The sequence below is a fragment of the Danio rerio genome, chromosome 5, assembly GCF_049306965.1.
Source record: "Danio rerio strain Tuebingen ecotype United States chromosome 5, GRCz12tu, whole genome shotgun sequence".
NCBI lineage: Eukaryota > Metazoa > Chordata > Actinopteri > Cypriniformes > Danionidae > Danio > Danio rerio.
In genome coordinates, this window is record NC_133180.1 from 65,367,796 (window position 1) to 65,383,143 (window position 15,348).

At 35.5% G+C, this 15,348-nt stretch overlaps 1 protein-coding gene across 16 annotated transcripts in view; it reads left to right on the forward strand.

Annotated features, from left to right (window-relative positions):
• Positions 1-15,348, forward strand: part of gtf2ird1 (GTF2I repeat domain containing 1) — a 56,584-nt gene that overhangs the window by 16,620 nt on the left and 24,616 nt on the right. For all 16 annotated transcript variants that reach the window (XR_012406412.1, XR_012406413.1, XR_012406411.1 and 13 more), the window contains exons 4-11: positions 1,730-1,912; positions 2,009-2,192; positions 4,845-5,140; positions 5,235-5,330; positions 7,416-7,499; positions 11,346-11,529; positions 12,051-12,076; positions 14,245-14,368. Coding sequence is in view for 9 of the 16 variants with exons in the window: in XM_021476657.3 (XP_021332332.2) it covers positions 1,730-1,912; positions 2,009-2,192; positions 4,845-5,140; positions 5,235-5,330; positions 7,416-7,499; positions 11,346-11,529; positions 12,051-12,076; positions 14,245-14,368 (1,177 nt within the window). In the remaining 7 variants the exon portion in view is untranslated. The remainder of the gene's footprint in view (positions 1-1,729; positions 1,913-2,008; positions 2,193-4,844; positions 5,141-5,234; positions 5,331-7,415; positions 7,500-11,345; positions 11,530-12,050; positions 12,077-14,244; positions 14,369-15,348) is intronic.

The following is a 15,348-nucleotide window of genomic DNA, read 5'->3' on the forward strand; positions in this document are numbered from 1 at the left end:
GATGTATTAAAATAAGAGTTTGGGGACTCTACATCTTTAGAAATATAAATAATATACATTTAAATTCAAACAAGTAATTGCAAAACATTTAAATCCAACACAATTGGATAATTGTTATGTTTCTCTTTACTTTTTATGTTTCTCTTGGCTTGTTTAAATCCCTTTACTCTCTTGCCCTACATATTTCTTTTTGAACATCCAGTTTGATTCAGGAAATATGTCACATCATGTAACCAAAATAGTCACTACTCACTGACCATAAATGAGATAAAACTGAAAACAAAACAATAAAAAAATAATAAACGTCAAATCAGATAAATGTTTAATATATATTAAAATAAATGCTGTTGAACTTCTTTGAATAATGTGAAAAGGAAATCAGATTTGGCCACTTTAGAGATCATATTGCAATGGAAATGTATAGACTACATTACCATTCAGAGGTTTGGGGTCAGTGAAATCTCTTTTTTGTTTTTCAAATTTTATTCTGCAAGGATGCATTGAATTGATCAAAACTGTCTGTAATTTTTGAAATTTTTTTATTCCAAACAATAGCTCTTTTGAACTTTTAGTTACCAAAGAACATGAAAAAATAAGTACTATGGTTTAAACAAAAACATGAAGCTGTTTTCAGGATTATTATTAATAATAATCTCAGTGTGTGTGTGTGTGTGTGTGTGTGTGTGTGTGTGTGTGTGTGTGTGTGTGTGTGTGTGTGTGTGTGTGTGTGTGTGTGTGTGTGTGTGTGTGTGTGTGTTTGTGTGTGTGTGTGTGTGTGTTTGTGTGTGTGTGTGTGTGTGTGTGTGTGTGTGTGTGTGTGTGTGTGTGTGTGTGTATAGACACACACACACACACAAACACACACACACACATACATGTCAATACATGAACTATTTCTTTTTTATTTACTTATTTATATGTAGTCATATGTCTCACTTTATTTAGATCTTTGGGGCAAATGTTTAATTAAAATGTAAAAATATAAAATAAATATTAATAAAATACAAAACTCTTTAGAAAAATCTAAAGTCCAACAACCTTATATATATATATATATATATATATATATATATATATATATATATATATATATATATATATATATATATATATAAAATTGTACTTTCAAGATTGCAGCTTACTCACAGTGCTGTTGTCCATGTTTCTCCTGTAATGGCATGAAATATTGTGCTTATATAAATGATGAAAAAATCTTACCATAAAAAAATAATAAAAAATTCCATGTGATATATTCTATATATATATATATATATTCACAAACATCAAAATATTACAATTTAGTACATATATTGTAAATTGTAATAATCTTTCACAATACTGCTGTTTTTATCACATTTTTATTTAATTAAATGAATATCCATCTACCCATTCATCCAACCATTTATCCATCCAACCATTCATTCATCCATCCACTCATCCATCCAACCATCTGTCCATCCATACATTCATCCATCCATCCATCCGTCCATCCATCTATTCAACCATCTATTGGTCCATCCATCCATCTATCCATCTGTCCAACCATCCGTCTATCTGTGCGTCCATTCATCCATCTGTCTAACCACCTGTCTAACCGTTCATCCATCCAAACCATCCGTCCATCTGTCCGTTCGTCTATCCATCCATCCGTCCATCCTTCTGTCCATCCATCCTCAGACCCAAGCGTGTGTAATTTTCTCCCAAGAGTAACAGATGCATTTTTCCACAGAAGTGTCCTGTCTACAAGCGCTAAACTCCATGAACTCCCACAGCAAAGTTCCTGAAGTAGACTGCAGCAGGACTGGCAAAGACAGCAGCGGGCAGCAGGGCAGACAGAGAGCCTTAACAGACACTCATTCCAACATCTTCGTCCTGAGGAAGATGGTGGAGGAGGTGTTCAGCGTGCTTTACAGTAAGCTGAAATTAGCTGATTTTTTAAAATCCTGTTTTTGTGTGCAATCAAAGGAAAAACAATGCATTTTTATCAACGACATTGTGCTGCGTTTAGGTGAGGCTGTTGGGAAGAGCAGCCTGGTCCCTGTGCCTTATGACTGGATTCTCAAGGATCCAAGTTCAGTAGTAGTGTACGGCCTGCCTGACGGTGTGACTTTGAGAAAGCCTTCGGAATACGACACCAAGACCTTAATGAAGATCTTAGAGCAGAGCAACCGCATCCGATTCATAGTCAAAAGGTCAGTCTTCTGCTGTCGCCTGAAGGCCTGTTCACATGAGGTCTGAATTGAGATGATGAACATAAAACTGAAAACTATGACAATATAACCTTTTTTCATAGGACATGTAGAGTTTTCCCCCTGCTTACTGAATAGCTTATAAGCTTTTTGCTTTGTTACTCGCATTTTAGATAGATAATGTTTCCAGGAGAGTTAACTTATGGACAAAAAAAGCTGTACATTTGAAAGATTGGAGTCAGTAGAATGTGAAATATTATATTAATATAAAATATATTAAAAGTTAAACAAAACAAAATGAAATGTATTTGATTTACTTAATCAAATATAATTTTTTTATTAAATCTTTAAAAGTGCCAGCTTTACTACATGCAAAAAAATAATTAATGTTCATCAAACTTTACATTCATCCAAGAATCTCGAAAATTGTTTAAAAGTTTGCACAAAAATGTATGAAGCAGCGTTGAAAATATGACAGAATGTTTCTTAAAGGGTTAGTTCACCCAAAATTACTTTAAAAAAGTTACTCACTCTTTGCTTGTTCCTAACCTGTTTGACTTTTTATCTGCTATTAAACACAAAAGAAGATATTTTGAAGAATGCTGTAACCATTAGCGATATTTCCATCAAAAAATGTGAATTAACTTCATGGACATAACTGGAATATCGAATAAAAATTGTGCAAATAAAGCAGTATTTTCATTCAACGAGTCAAAGGGGACAAAATCGTCACTTCCTGATTAACTGGCGCCAAATATCAAAAGTAAAAGTGGAATTTGCTGCTGTAGGAGAAGCTGTGTGAATCTTTTCTTCATTTAATAAATGATTTACACCCCAGAAGACAATGCCAACACGCAATAAATGGAAGGCGTGATACGCGGAGCACAGATGCTCTTGATTGTGGAGTTCATTAATAATATAACAACACTAATACTGAAACGGTTAAGGCATTTTAGAATGACCAAAACAACATTTCAGATGTTTTACAATGTGCTCAGCCTGCTGGTTTGTCCATTCGCACATATTTTTATCATCATGTGATCTTTTATGATAAAATTTTTTTAATGCGCATACTAACATTTGTTTAGTAAAAGTGTTTCCATCGCAGTTTAAGCACATCTTATCGAATAAAAGTTTATCCTTCTCAGTTATGCGCATATGTTTTTATGTGCATTTTCAAAATGTATGCGCATCAATCGTTCTTTTAAGTGCATATCCAAAAGGCACATAAAAAAGGTGGATAGAAACGTAGCTATTGACTTCCAAAATACTTGAATTTCTATGGATATTTGAATGACTACGGATGTCAATGGTTACAGTTTTTCAACAATATTCAGTATTTTCAAGATAATTCATCTTCTTTTCTGTTCAACCGAACCAAAGATTGGTTTGGAACAAGTCAAGGGTGAAAAATGAATGACAGAATCCAAATAACTATCCATTTAAGTACATTAATTAGGTTAACTAGGTTTGTTTTATTAATTAAGCAAGTCATTGGACAACAGTTTTATAAAGTTAAGAAGGTTAATAATTTCTAACTTAAAAATGCTTTTAGTCCAGCTAAACTAAAACAAATCACTTTGTCCAGAAGACAGAGTGAAATAGCAAAAATTCAGAAAATGTCATTGCTCTGGAGGAGGGCTTAAAATTTGGCCTTCAAATGTAACTGAAGCCTTGGTTAATGTTTAATACCAAAAAAGATTGTGTACTGTACGAATATACTGATGAATATAGTTTAAAGGGCCGTTCCAATTTGCTACTTTTCTGTTAGTTTTTCAATGTAAACACTCACTTGACAGATGAGTGTGACCATTTCACTCACATCTTATGTCTTTTGAAGCGCCACGCACATGAGCATTTATTTAGATGCTGTCAGTCTATCACTGTCAGTTCCAAAGCAGTAGACCAATCAGAAGATCTCGGAAGTGGCACAATAGTTGCAAGTTTCTGTTTACAGGCATTCAGTGGTATTTCAAACCATTACAAAGCATTTCGTCTCACTTTTTTAGAAGTAAAGATGTGTTCGATGTGAATGAGCCGAACACCTTATTTATTACAGGATCCGCAAAAGACTCACAAATGGGTTGTACTTATCATTCAATTATATATATATATATATATATATCATAATCATATTGACAAGTGTAAATGGAGGACTTGTTCCAAAGAGCCAACCCCGCAACCATACAGGACTAAGGTCAAAAGAAGAAGATATATATATATATATTTATATACACACAAACGCACATAATTATATATTTGATTTTTTTTCTTTTTTAAATGTTGCCCAAATTATGTTTAACAAAGCAAGGACATTTTTACAGTATGTCTGATCATGTTTTTTCTTCTATAGAAAGTCTTATTTGTTTTATTTAAAATACGCGTAATCTAGAGGCCTTTGTCTTTCATATAAGCCACTTCTGATACCAAATGATCAACTAGAAGTCAGGTTATTATTTGATGTTCCTAAGGTAGAACCGGTAGTGTACATGGGGGCTAATAATTATATATACACACACACATACACACACAAACACACACACACACACACACACACACAAACATTTACCACTATATTGGAGTTTTTTTTAGACATGCATCATAAATCAAGCACTTCATGAACAAAGCCCAACAAATGTGGTTACTTTTTAACAGAACGCCGGAGGAACCCTCACGGGATGCCAAATCCTGTCCGGAAGTCAACCATCACTCTTCGACCTCAAAGAGCGCTAGCAACCACACCTCAGTCAAACCCTCAGTGCAGGAAGTATCCGCCAGCAACTCCATGCTCTCCAGCTTCCTGTACGGGATGCCCATGTCCTCCCAGCCTCACCCGGACAGCAAGCTGGACCTCAAGCCAACGTCACTGCACAGCATCGGCAAAGAGCGGCCGGGCATGTGGACGCCCGCCGAGGAAAAAGCCGTTCAGGCCAAGGAATGTGCTGACAATGGTAAGAGCGTGTAGGTGCTGCACCATACGGATGTTGTCTTTTTTTAAATGTACATTACTCTGAGCTTATATCTCGGACTGCGTGTCTTTTCCAGGCGAGCGAATAGGGCTGGCAGCAGATCTTACCCAGAGCCCTCCCAGCATCCATGTCTCCAAGCGCCTTCTGTTCTCCATAGTGCATGAAAAATCAGGTGGGCGACAGACTGTACTTACCATTACTGAGTCTGGCCAAGGACAAGCTGGCCTTCATTTCAGTTGGGTTTTATGAGGTCCTTAGCAGCGTGTCTAATAGAAAGAGTCAGTTTCCTCTTAAAATGGCTAGGCAAAGGATCTTTTCAGAGTGCTCTAAAAAGGGATAGGTCATCCTAAAGTGAAAGTTGCTTCAAGATTTGTTTAGCTCTGTTCATTTATAGGTTTAGCAGAGCACAAAACTGATTTTTGAACAATCTTAAAGGGTTAGATCACCCTAAAGTGTATATCTTGTCAGCAACCATTGATAGTATTATACAGCAAAGGGTCTTTTTGAGAATTTTCTTTACTCAGTTGTTACTTTTAAGACGTCAAAACCATTGGGATCTGTATCTTATAAACTAACACTTAATAACTTAAAAAAAATATAGAAATTTTAAATAAATATTTGAATATTTAAAGAAAAATACAATCAATAATTTAGATGTAACCAAATAACAATGACAAACACAAGCGGTTAAGAAAATATTATTATATTAAATGTTAAAAATTGCATATATTTGCAGATCAGAAATTGAAACGAGCCAGGCTAATTAATTATTTTTAACACATTATAGTTTTTAGACTAATAAAAGAAATAAGTAAGCGTTTATTTGTATTTTTACCCATCAATTTTAATTACTATTTATAAAATGAAATGTTATATATATTTTTATATTATATATATTTTTACTTTTTATCTACTGCTCCTGATAGGTGTATAATATAAATAAACCGGTCTAAAATACTGTCAACTACCCTAAAAGCAATACTTTTCACTTTGTTTTTGGAATAAAAAAAATATATACAATAGGGCTGCACGATATTGAAAACATCTGCAGTGTATATTGCGATATAAATACAAAAAAAAAAAAAAAAAAATAAATAAATATATATATATATATATATATATATATATATATATATATATATATATTAGCCCCAACAAATAATAACCTGACATCTAGTATATATATATATATATATATAGTTTAACAATATCTTTATCTTTTAATCTTTAATAAATAATCTAATCCTGCGATGTAACTATTGCAGATACACACATTGCGATATTGATGTTCAAACTTTGCATTGTTTAGCTCTAATATTACTGTAAAACCAGGTCAATCAACTCCATAACCTTTGTTTAAGCCTTAAGAATATAAATACTATAAATGGAAGTCTGGTCTTATGTGCTACAAGTACACAGTGCACCCAAAAAACAAACAAAACATAATGTATAAAATCCACAGTTGTCAATAAACAAGGTGTAATAATAATATAAGCTACTACTCTGTCAACTACTGAAAGAAGATTCAAGAATAAATTGAACATTTCAAGAAACAAATCATGTCAAAATCTGCCTAAAAACTTTAAGGCAAGACACTTTTAGTCCATTACAGTGTTGACAGAGGGGATCTAGCAAAAAAGCCCTTTGGACTACTTTCCTTTTTTGAGCGTGACATATTTACTATAAAAAAACCGTGAAGATACTTCAGAATTCATCTTATGTCTCACTGAAAAACTACCAGCATACGGGTTTACAGAGACTCAGCAGGGTGAGTAAATAATAACCCATTGAACTATTTCTTCAAGTAAATAACATCATTCATTAATTTGTTTTCCTTCGACTTGGTCGCTTATTTATCAGGAGTCGCCACAGCAGAATGAACCGTAGAAAATAACATAACTAGTAAATAAATCACTCGTATCTCTAATAGTCCAGTGATTAATCTTTATATCAGGGGTATCAGTTTAGATATAGCTCCATGCGGGTCACACATACAGAATCTGATCTTGGCAGACCGGAGAGTAGTAATGGGAGTTTGGCCAGGGCACCTGGGCTACCGAAGTCTGTTCTTCTCAAAAGATCAGCGTGAGACCTTCAGTCACTGCGGAGAGTCAAGACCTGACTTAATTGACTCCTATGTCTAAAAAAATTCACGTATACATGGAGATTTCACAAAATGATGGTTGAGATTGTGACATGTTGCTTTTGCTTTTCTAATTTGTTACATGATGGTTTTGTTTGTGTGTTGAATGCACAGAAAAATGGGATTCGTTCATCAGGGAGACGGAGGATATCAATACCCTTCGAGAATGTGTTCAGATCCTGTTCAACAGCAGATATGGTGAGATCACAAGAAGGCTGGGTGATTTAGCCTAAAATCAAAATCTCGATCAGTTGAGCATTTTAACTTGATTACGATTAATGAGCGTTTATTTTATTGATTGATTTTATTTTTTTGCCCTCATAGTTCACTGACAGGTTTTGTACAGTAAATGTGCTAACAAATTACAAGTGAGAGATGTTTGAATGAAGGGTGCATTACTGGATTTTAGAATAACTGAAGGAAACACACGCTATTTACTATCCATGGTTATTTATTGAACATCAATGTGAACAGCTGAAATTAAATACACACTGCTTTTTCTTTTAAAAAATTGGAAAAAAATACACACTTTTGGAAACAAAATAAACAATTTTCAATGTTTTTCATATTAAAAGTAGAAAATAAGCAGTATCTCTTCTAAGTAAATGAACTCTTGTATATCTTGTAACTAATATTTTAAACACTGCATTTCTTGCATCTTCTGTAAACAGATATTTTAATGAAAATAAGAATTTTACTGTAGTTAAAAATATGCCATCTCAAGGTATCTCTGTCGCAGCTTCCAATCATCATCAATGTGGTGCAAAGTAAGGCTCAAGAATGGGTCCATCGTCCTACTTGACCAGAGATCAAATGTGGGTGCAAAGCGGTCGCAGAGTGAAACCGTAAATGCAAACTTGTATGTAAAGAACAGAAACATTGATGCAACCAATGAAGTGTGTGGGGTGGCACCACTTTTTAAATTAACCATTGACATTCAGGGCATTATTAAAGGCACAGTATATAATTTCCGACTCTAGAGGGCGTGCATTCACAACAAACAAAGGTTATTTTGATGACATAGGGCTCTATTTTGACGGTCCATGCGCAAAGTGCAAAACGCAGAGCGCAAACGCTTTCAGGGCGTGGCAGAACGCATTTTTGCTAATTTAAGGACGGGAAAATCCGCTTTGTGCCATGGCGCATGGTCTAAAAGGGTTGAGTTTATTTTTTTTTATGAGTTATAGGTGTGTTTTTGAGAATAAACCAATTAGAGTCTCATCTCCCATTCCCTTTAAAGGGGTGGTCCACTACGATCTCATATTTTAAACTTTAGTTGATGTGTAATGTAACTGTGTGAACATAAACAACATCTCTGAATGTAAAAAGTTCTAAGTTCAATGCAAAGGGAGACCTTGGTTTTTACAGAGTTAGCTTAGCAAAGCCTACAATGAACGAATTTTGGGGACTACAAAAAAATACTTCCGCCCCCTGTGACATCACAAGTTCGTTTACTGCGCATCCCACACTGCGCATGCAGGTAAGGGCCGTGGCCAGAAACACTGTAACGTTATAGCAGAGATGCGTCTAAACGCTGCTGTTTCCGCAGAGCTTCGTCTGTTTCTGTAATTGGGCTTCCAAAGGACACGACACAAAGAGAGAAGTGCCTTCAGTTCAATATTAATTATCTTCCAGAGAATTATAAAATACTCAGCAAGCATGATTTGACAAAACAGCTCCAGAATCTGTCCCAGTTCAGTGCTGGATTCGGCTAAAATCTCCTCAAAGCAGAAGTTGTAAGCTACAAGTAAGTGTTTTTATTTGTTAAAATTGATCATGACATGTTCAATGGCTAGCGTTAACGGTATGCTGTAGCAATGATGTAAACAATGCGAAATGCTGCTTTGCGGGCAAACGATTTACCTACAAATTCATATCTATCAGCCAAACTGCTGTAACACACTCACACCACCAGCACGTTCGTGTCTCTTATGTGTGTGCGCACGGGACTGCACTGATAGTCTTCAAGGAGCTCCATGTGTTTCACATCTCAGATAATGAAGTCGCAAAAGATATGTGGATGATTCATATTACTTACACCTGTATATTCCGGATACTCGTGAAAGACGTCATACGCATAGAGTTAAAGAAATACAGATTAGCTTACCTGACTAGTGGTCGCAGCAGAATAATAAATCAAGGCTCAACGGGTAGCATCTCACACCTTGTGCTTTATTCTTCTGTCACGATATATTACAGAAAATAACTTAATCCAAGCATCAGAGAAAAAGAAAGTCCCACGCACATGCGCTTGCTAAAGTTTACACATTCACACACACACATAGACGCACACACACACACACACACGCTGTTAAAGGAGCCGCACCCCATTTTCACTCCTTTGTTACAGACACTTGTCAGATGTTATTTTAGAGAGCGGGCGCGAGGTTGACTGCATGTTTACACAGCAGAAAAGCACGTGCTTTTACGGGCCGATCCGCCAATAGCAGCACATTATGACGATGACCAATCAGAGTCACTTAAGGGCGGGCCTTTTAGAGGAACTAGGAAATATGACAGCCGTTTTCATGTTAGCTGAGTAGCTGTGTATAATCAAAGTGAGATATATGAAAAACTTACGCGATTTCCTTCAAGTAAACCATAAGCACACATTGCTTTGCATCTTATAAACACAACCAAGCCTTAAAATTACATTCTGGACCACCCCTTTAAGAGTCAGCTGCATCGTGTCATAAGCGCATTTGCTATTTACAGGACGTAAAGTTAGTCTAAGTGGAAAATCTGAGCATTTCACTAGCATGAGAATGAGTGATAATCGATCTACTTTCACTTTCGCTCTCGTGGATAGGAAAACCTTTACGCACAGACATCAATTAGTCTATAAATAATTAATTGCGTTTGTTAAGCGCAAATATTTTTAAATTCAGTTCTAATTTCCAGCAAACGAATAAATGAACAATTATAACGAAGTGTGGTCAAAAACCTGAGTTATATCCTAAAACACATGCTGTGCCCCATATGGTCTAAAACCTGACAGGTGGGCAAATCTAAGCTTGATTTTAATAAAACAAATATAAATATGGATATAATAAATAATACTGCTAATAATAATAACATTATACAAAAGCAAATTGTTATGAATGAACTGAAAGATGAAGAAGACATAAAAGCTGTGATTTTTCATATTTATGTAGGCTAGAAAATAATATGTTTTGTAATATTTTAATCCTTTATATTTATATCCTATATCTATTCTTATAATATCCTATATATATCCTTAATATTTACATTTTTTCATATGTAAAGATATTTGCTTATTGCTCTCTTGTGCGTAATAAGCAGTGTGTAAGCGAGGCGCAACTCTGCGCTGGAGTTTAGACCGGGTTTGTTTTGATCTAATGAAAAATCTATTTTAGTTTCTCAAAATAGCAACGCGCCAGCAGTGCGCCTCAGAACGCCTTCCTTTTTAGACCAGAACGCCTATGGGCGCACATATGAGCGCAAATGCATTTGCTATTTAAACAGCGTAGCGCAACGCTTCAAAACGACTCTTGCGCCAAGCTAAAACTAGCAAAAGACTATTGCGCCGCGCCTTGCGCCACACTGCGCCGGGTGTATGATAGGGACCATAGTGACTGAGTGGGGAATGTGGAAGTTGTTGTATTATATCCTAAGGGATTGTTTCATCAAATTAAATACATTTTAAAGTTCAGTTATAATGCTGCTCTGTCTAATAGTTGTGTAGTCTAGTACAACACAACATATAAAAGCATAATCTGTGTTTTCCTTTTTTCTATAAAACCAAATCATAAATTGGCCGTCTGTGTCAGTAGTTAAAATAGCTTATTTCTCTGGATTTAAACATTTTTTGAAACATTTTGCATAATGTAAATACATATTCCATCACTGTTCTGTGCATGTGAGATCTATTTTAATAAAATAATTAATAAAATATGCCATCACCATGTTCTGTGCATGTGAGATCTATTTTAATAAAATAGATATGACATTTGAAATGATCATTTTGTTTTTATATCACAGAAAGTCAATCTCAAACTCATCTTTCCCTGATGTTCATTTCAGCCGAGGCATTAGGCCTGGATCACATGGTTCCTGTGCCATACCGTAAGATCGCTTGTGATCCTGAGGCCGTGGAGATCATTGGGATTCCCGACAAGATTCCCTTCAAGAGGCCATGCACTTACGGTGTGCCTAAACTCAAGCGCATCCTGGAGGAAAGGCACGCCGTCCGCTTCGTTGTCAGAAGGTTTGAGACTCTACCGAGCATGCTTTCATTCTTTATTTTATTCTATTATTTAAGCGAATGTTGACCCGAGCAGATTCTCTCAATCATGCGCACTATTAAAACTAAAACAGCAGCGGTGTGATTTGTAGTTCTTCCAGTTTCAACATGACGGCGATGTCAGAGATTTAATTACTGATAACCTTTCGTTTTTCACTTGTAATTAACTCTGTGGCTCACCGCAAAATGAATCCCCGATATTGGTAGTGGATATACTGAGTTTTTAATTTGCTTCTTCAGAAAAAAGAAAAAAATGTCTAGCCGTCTTTGCCATCTGGCAGAGCAGCGCTAGGCTTCCAAAGTGGGGCCTCCTGCTGGCTGTGGTAACCGCTGCCATACTAGCGTCAGCGTGGAGCCGCTGATTTGGCATAATGAGGAAATCTCCTGCTGTTTGCACCAGACATGTGTAGACAGCGTTTCAGTGTTTCAATGTGTTTAAGGTGGACTTAACAGGAACTAACACTTTTTTTGTTTTTGTTTTCTAGAATGTTTGATGAACGGATTTTTACTGGTAAGTTTTTCCTGTTTTAGCATCTGGCCATTACATTATGCGGTACATAATACTGCCTACATTTCTGCCTAGTAAAGTGCCATGCTAATCATTTACACTGTAAAAAAATTCAACACAGGCTCATTGTGGATACGTATCCATGTCTGCATTTCTGGAAAGTGTGAATTTTGTAGCCAGAGCTATGTCTGGCTGCATTTCATTTTTAAAACGAACATTATAAAGTGGTATGATACTGCTGACAGCTTCTGTTCATGTTAGCGTTACCAGCTGACAGATTAATTCCATATAAATAAGCTTTCCATTATTACAAGTTTGCCGTGTACATCGGCATGCTTGGGACACGGAGCGGAATTGACCTCGATAACGGGGTTCGAGTTCCAGAAACCAGGTAAAACAAAAGCAAAAAAATAAACTAATAAATAAATAAATAAACAACAGGCTGAAAATGTGGTGAAATCACATTTCTGCGATGGCTTTCCCTTTTCTAGATTGCTTTTAAAAACACTATTGGTTGGGTTTAGGTAAAGGGGGTGGAACAGTCGGTCAGTCATTCTGTCAACAGCAAGCTGGCCTGGTCAGCTGTAGTATATATTGCGCCCTCTGGTGGATATACGCAAGAAGTGGATGCGCGAGAGTAATTTGTGATCATCAAAAAGCACACACAGCGACCTCTGGTGGATTTGCAAAAAACAAAAACTGCGACTGTACGCACCAGTTACGTATTTTGCTGTCCCCAGAAATGTAGACCTGGGAATGTATCCACAATGAGCCTGGGTTGAAAAAAATTAATGACAAAGTCAAGACAACAAATATTTTTTATTTTGCTTTAAATTATTTAAATAAATGAATCATGTTTCAGTTAAGTTTAACTTAATATTTTTAGTTTGTTTGATTTATGTAAGTTGAAGTGTATTAAAATGTATTTGATTCAACAAAAAATGTACAGTATACAAAAATGTTATCATGTTTTTATTTTATTGTACAATGATATTATTATTTACTATATTACTAATGCAATTGTTATTTATTTAACATTGTATTTTGTTGTTAAAGAGCTATTTCTGCCTAGGAATGTGCTATGTTTTTATCACTCACAATAATATAATTATTTATGATATTACTAATATTATTATTTACTTATTTAACAATGTTACTGCGAGCTGTCATTATCTTGTCAAAAAAATTGATCACACGATTTCAAGAGTGTATTCAGAGTGGCAAAAATATTCCCGCTTAGGTTATATTGTTTTATTTTAGGTTATTATTATTATATAATATTTTATTATAGTTGTCATAGTTTATTTTATTATATTAAATTATGGATTTTGTGTTTATGAGATGCTGTTTTCCTGAATGTTTGTGTGTAAGCACAATCATGATATCAAATTTATACCACATTTAAACAAGACATTAAAAGACGTTAACAGTAAGTCACATTTTTAGAATCAATACTGACTGGAAATTTTAGAAAATATTAAAATGATACCAAACAAAGCTGAACCAGGACGTTTGTGCATGAACAACACTGCGTTATTTTATTCCTATATAAATCCGTTCTGAGGCAGCACAGTGACTCACAGCAAGAATGTCGCTAGTTTGACTCCTGGCTGGGACAGTTGGCATTTCTGTGTAAACTAAGTTGGTCCCAGTGTATGAGTGCGTGTGAATGCAAGAGTATTTGTTTCCCAGTGTTGGGTTGCAGCTGGAAGGGCATCCGCTGCGTAAAACATATGCTGGAAAAGTTGGTGGTTCGTTCCGCTTTGGCGACTCCTGATTAAAAAGGGATTTGACTGAATCACTTGAATGAACGATTACGTAAATTACTCAAGTTAGCAGCTTCCCTCCCACATACTCATGGTTATAGTGTCAAATTTATTTATCTGTGACAAGACTCACACCAGACAAACTACCAGTACAAAAGTAAAATAAAATAAAATAAAAGTATTAAACATAACATCTATAGTTATTAAAAAGAAATAACTGAAATAGTAGGACCCCATTTTGTGTCAATATCATACACCACTATCTCATATAATCTCATATAATATATGTGATTTAAGAATGTACAACATATATAAATTTGGTCTTATAATAATTCAAATATTTGTCTTAAATAACTTTATCACGTGGCTTAATTTGATAATGTACTTGGTTCATGTTTTTGTAAGCTGCTGGTAAAGTCGCAAAGGAGGAGGGCAAACAGGATGGACCTGCCTCTGAGGATGGTTTTCCAGAAGGCCTCAGGATCCCGAGCTCTTCTTTAGAGCTGGTCAGCAACACTCACAGCAGCAGGTACCAGTTTAACTTCCCCATTACAGCAGAAGCACAAAATCATTATTTTATAGGGGAATTACCAACCTACGTCACACATGACGTCACACGGGCTCAACCGCGCATACCGGTTGCAAAAAAAGAGCGGTTACAATAGCAAACATGTCGTGTTGTGCGGTAGGATGCCAAAATCGAGGAAAAAGAGGAGAGGAAAACTTAAATTTTACCGTACACCACTTTTAATGCCAACCGCAGACGTCTTTGGCTAACAGCCATCATAAGAGCTGAATGGATTGAGGATCTAATTAAAAATGCTCGACTCTGCTCAAAAATGCTGATGATTACCCAGGTCTTATACAGTTCCGTCTTCTTTCCTTGTCTTTGGCTAGGCAGAACCTCGTTTTTTAGCACTACATAGTTTTGAATCAGGTAATCATGGAACATTATATTTTGCACATGACCTCGCAAAACAAAATTGAGGCATCCAAAGACTTGTAGGCCTTTAACTTCTCTCTTGTAAAATCACTTATAGTTTTAGTATTAATCACATTAAAATTTGATGAGTTAATATTTTAATGAGAATAAATTTTTGGCTGGATGCTTGGCCATTTAGTCTTATCAAATATCGACTGGAAGGGTTTTATTGCAAATGGACCTGTCAGACAAATACTGCTCACTTTGACCTTAATTTTGCAGAATAACTGGGTGACAAGCTGTTAATATATGCTGAAAGCATGATGTAAATAATATATATAATACATAGTCAATATAACTTATCTCTAATACAACAACAAACTCTGTACCGCATCGGATGTCATTCGCTTGCTGTAAATGATAGTGCTCCTGGTTTTTTTCTGCAACCTTGCTGTGCGCACATCCTACATGTTTACCAAACTGTAATTCGTCTATAAGGTAGCTTTGTAGCACTTTATCAACGGTATTTAACAAACGGTATATAACAAACCATTAACTAACACTACAAGCTTAATAACCTACTAAAC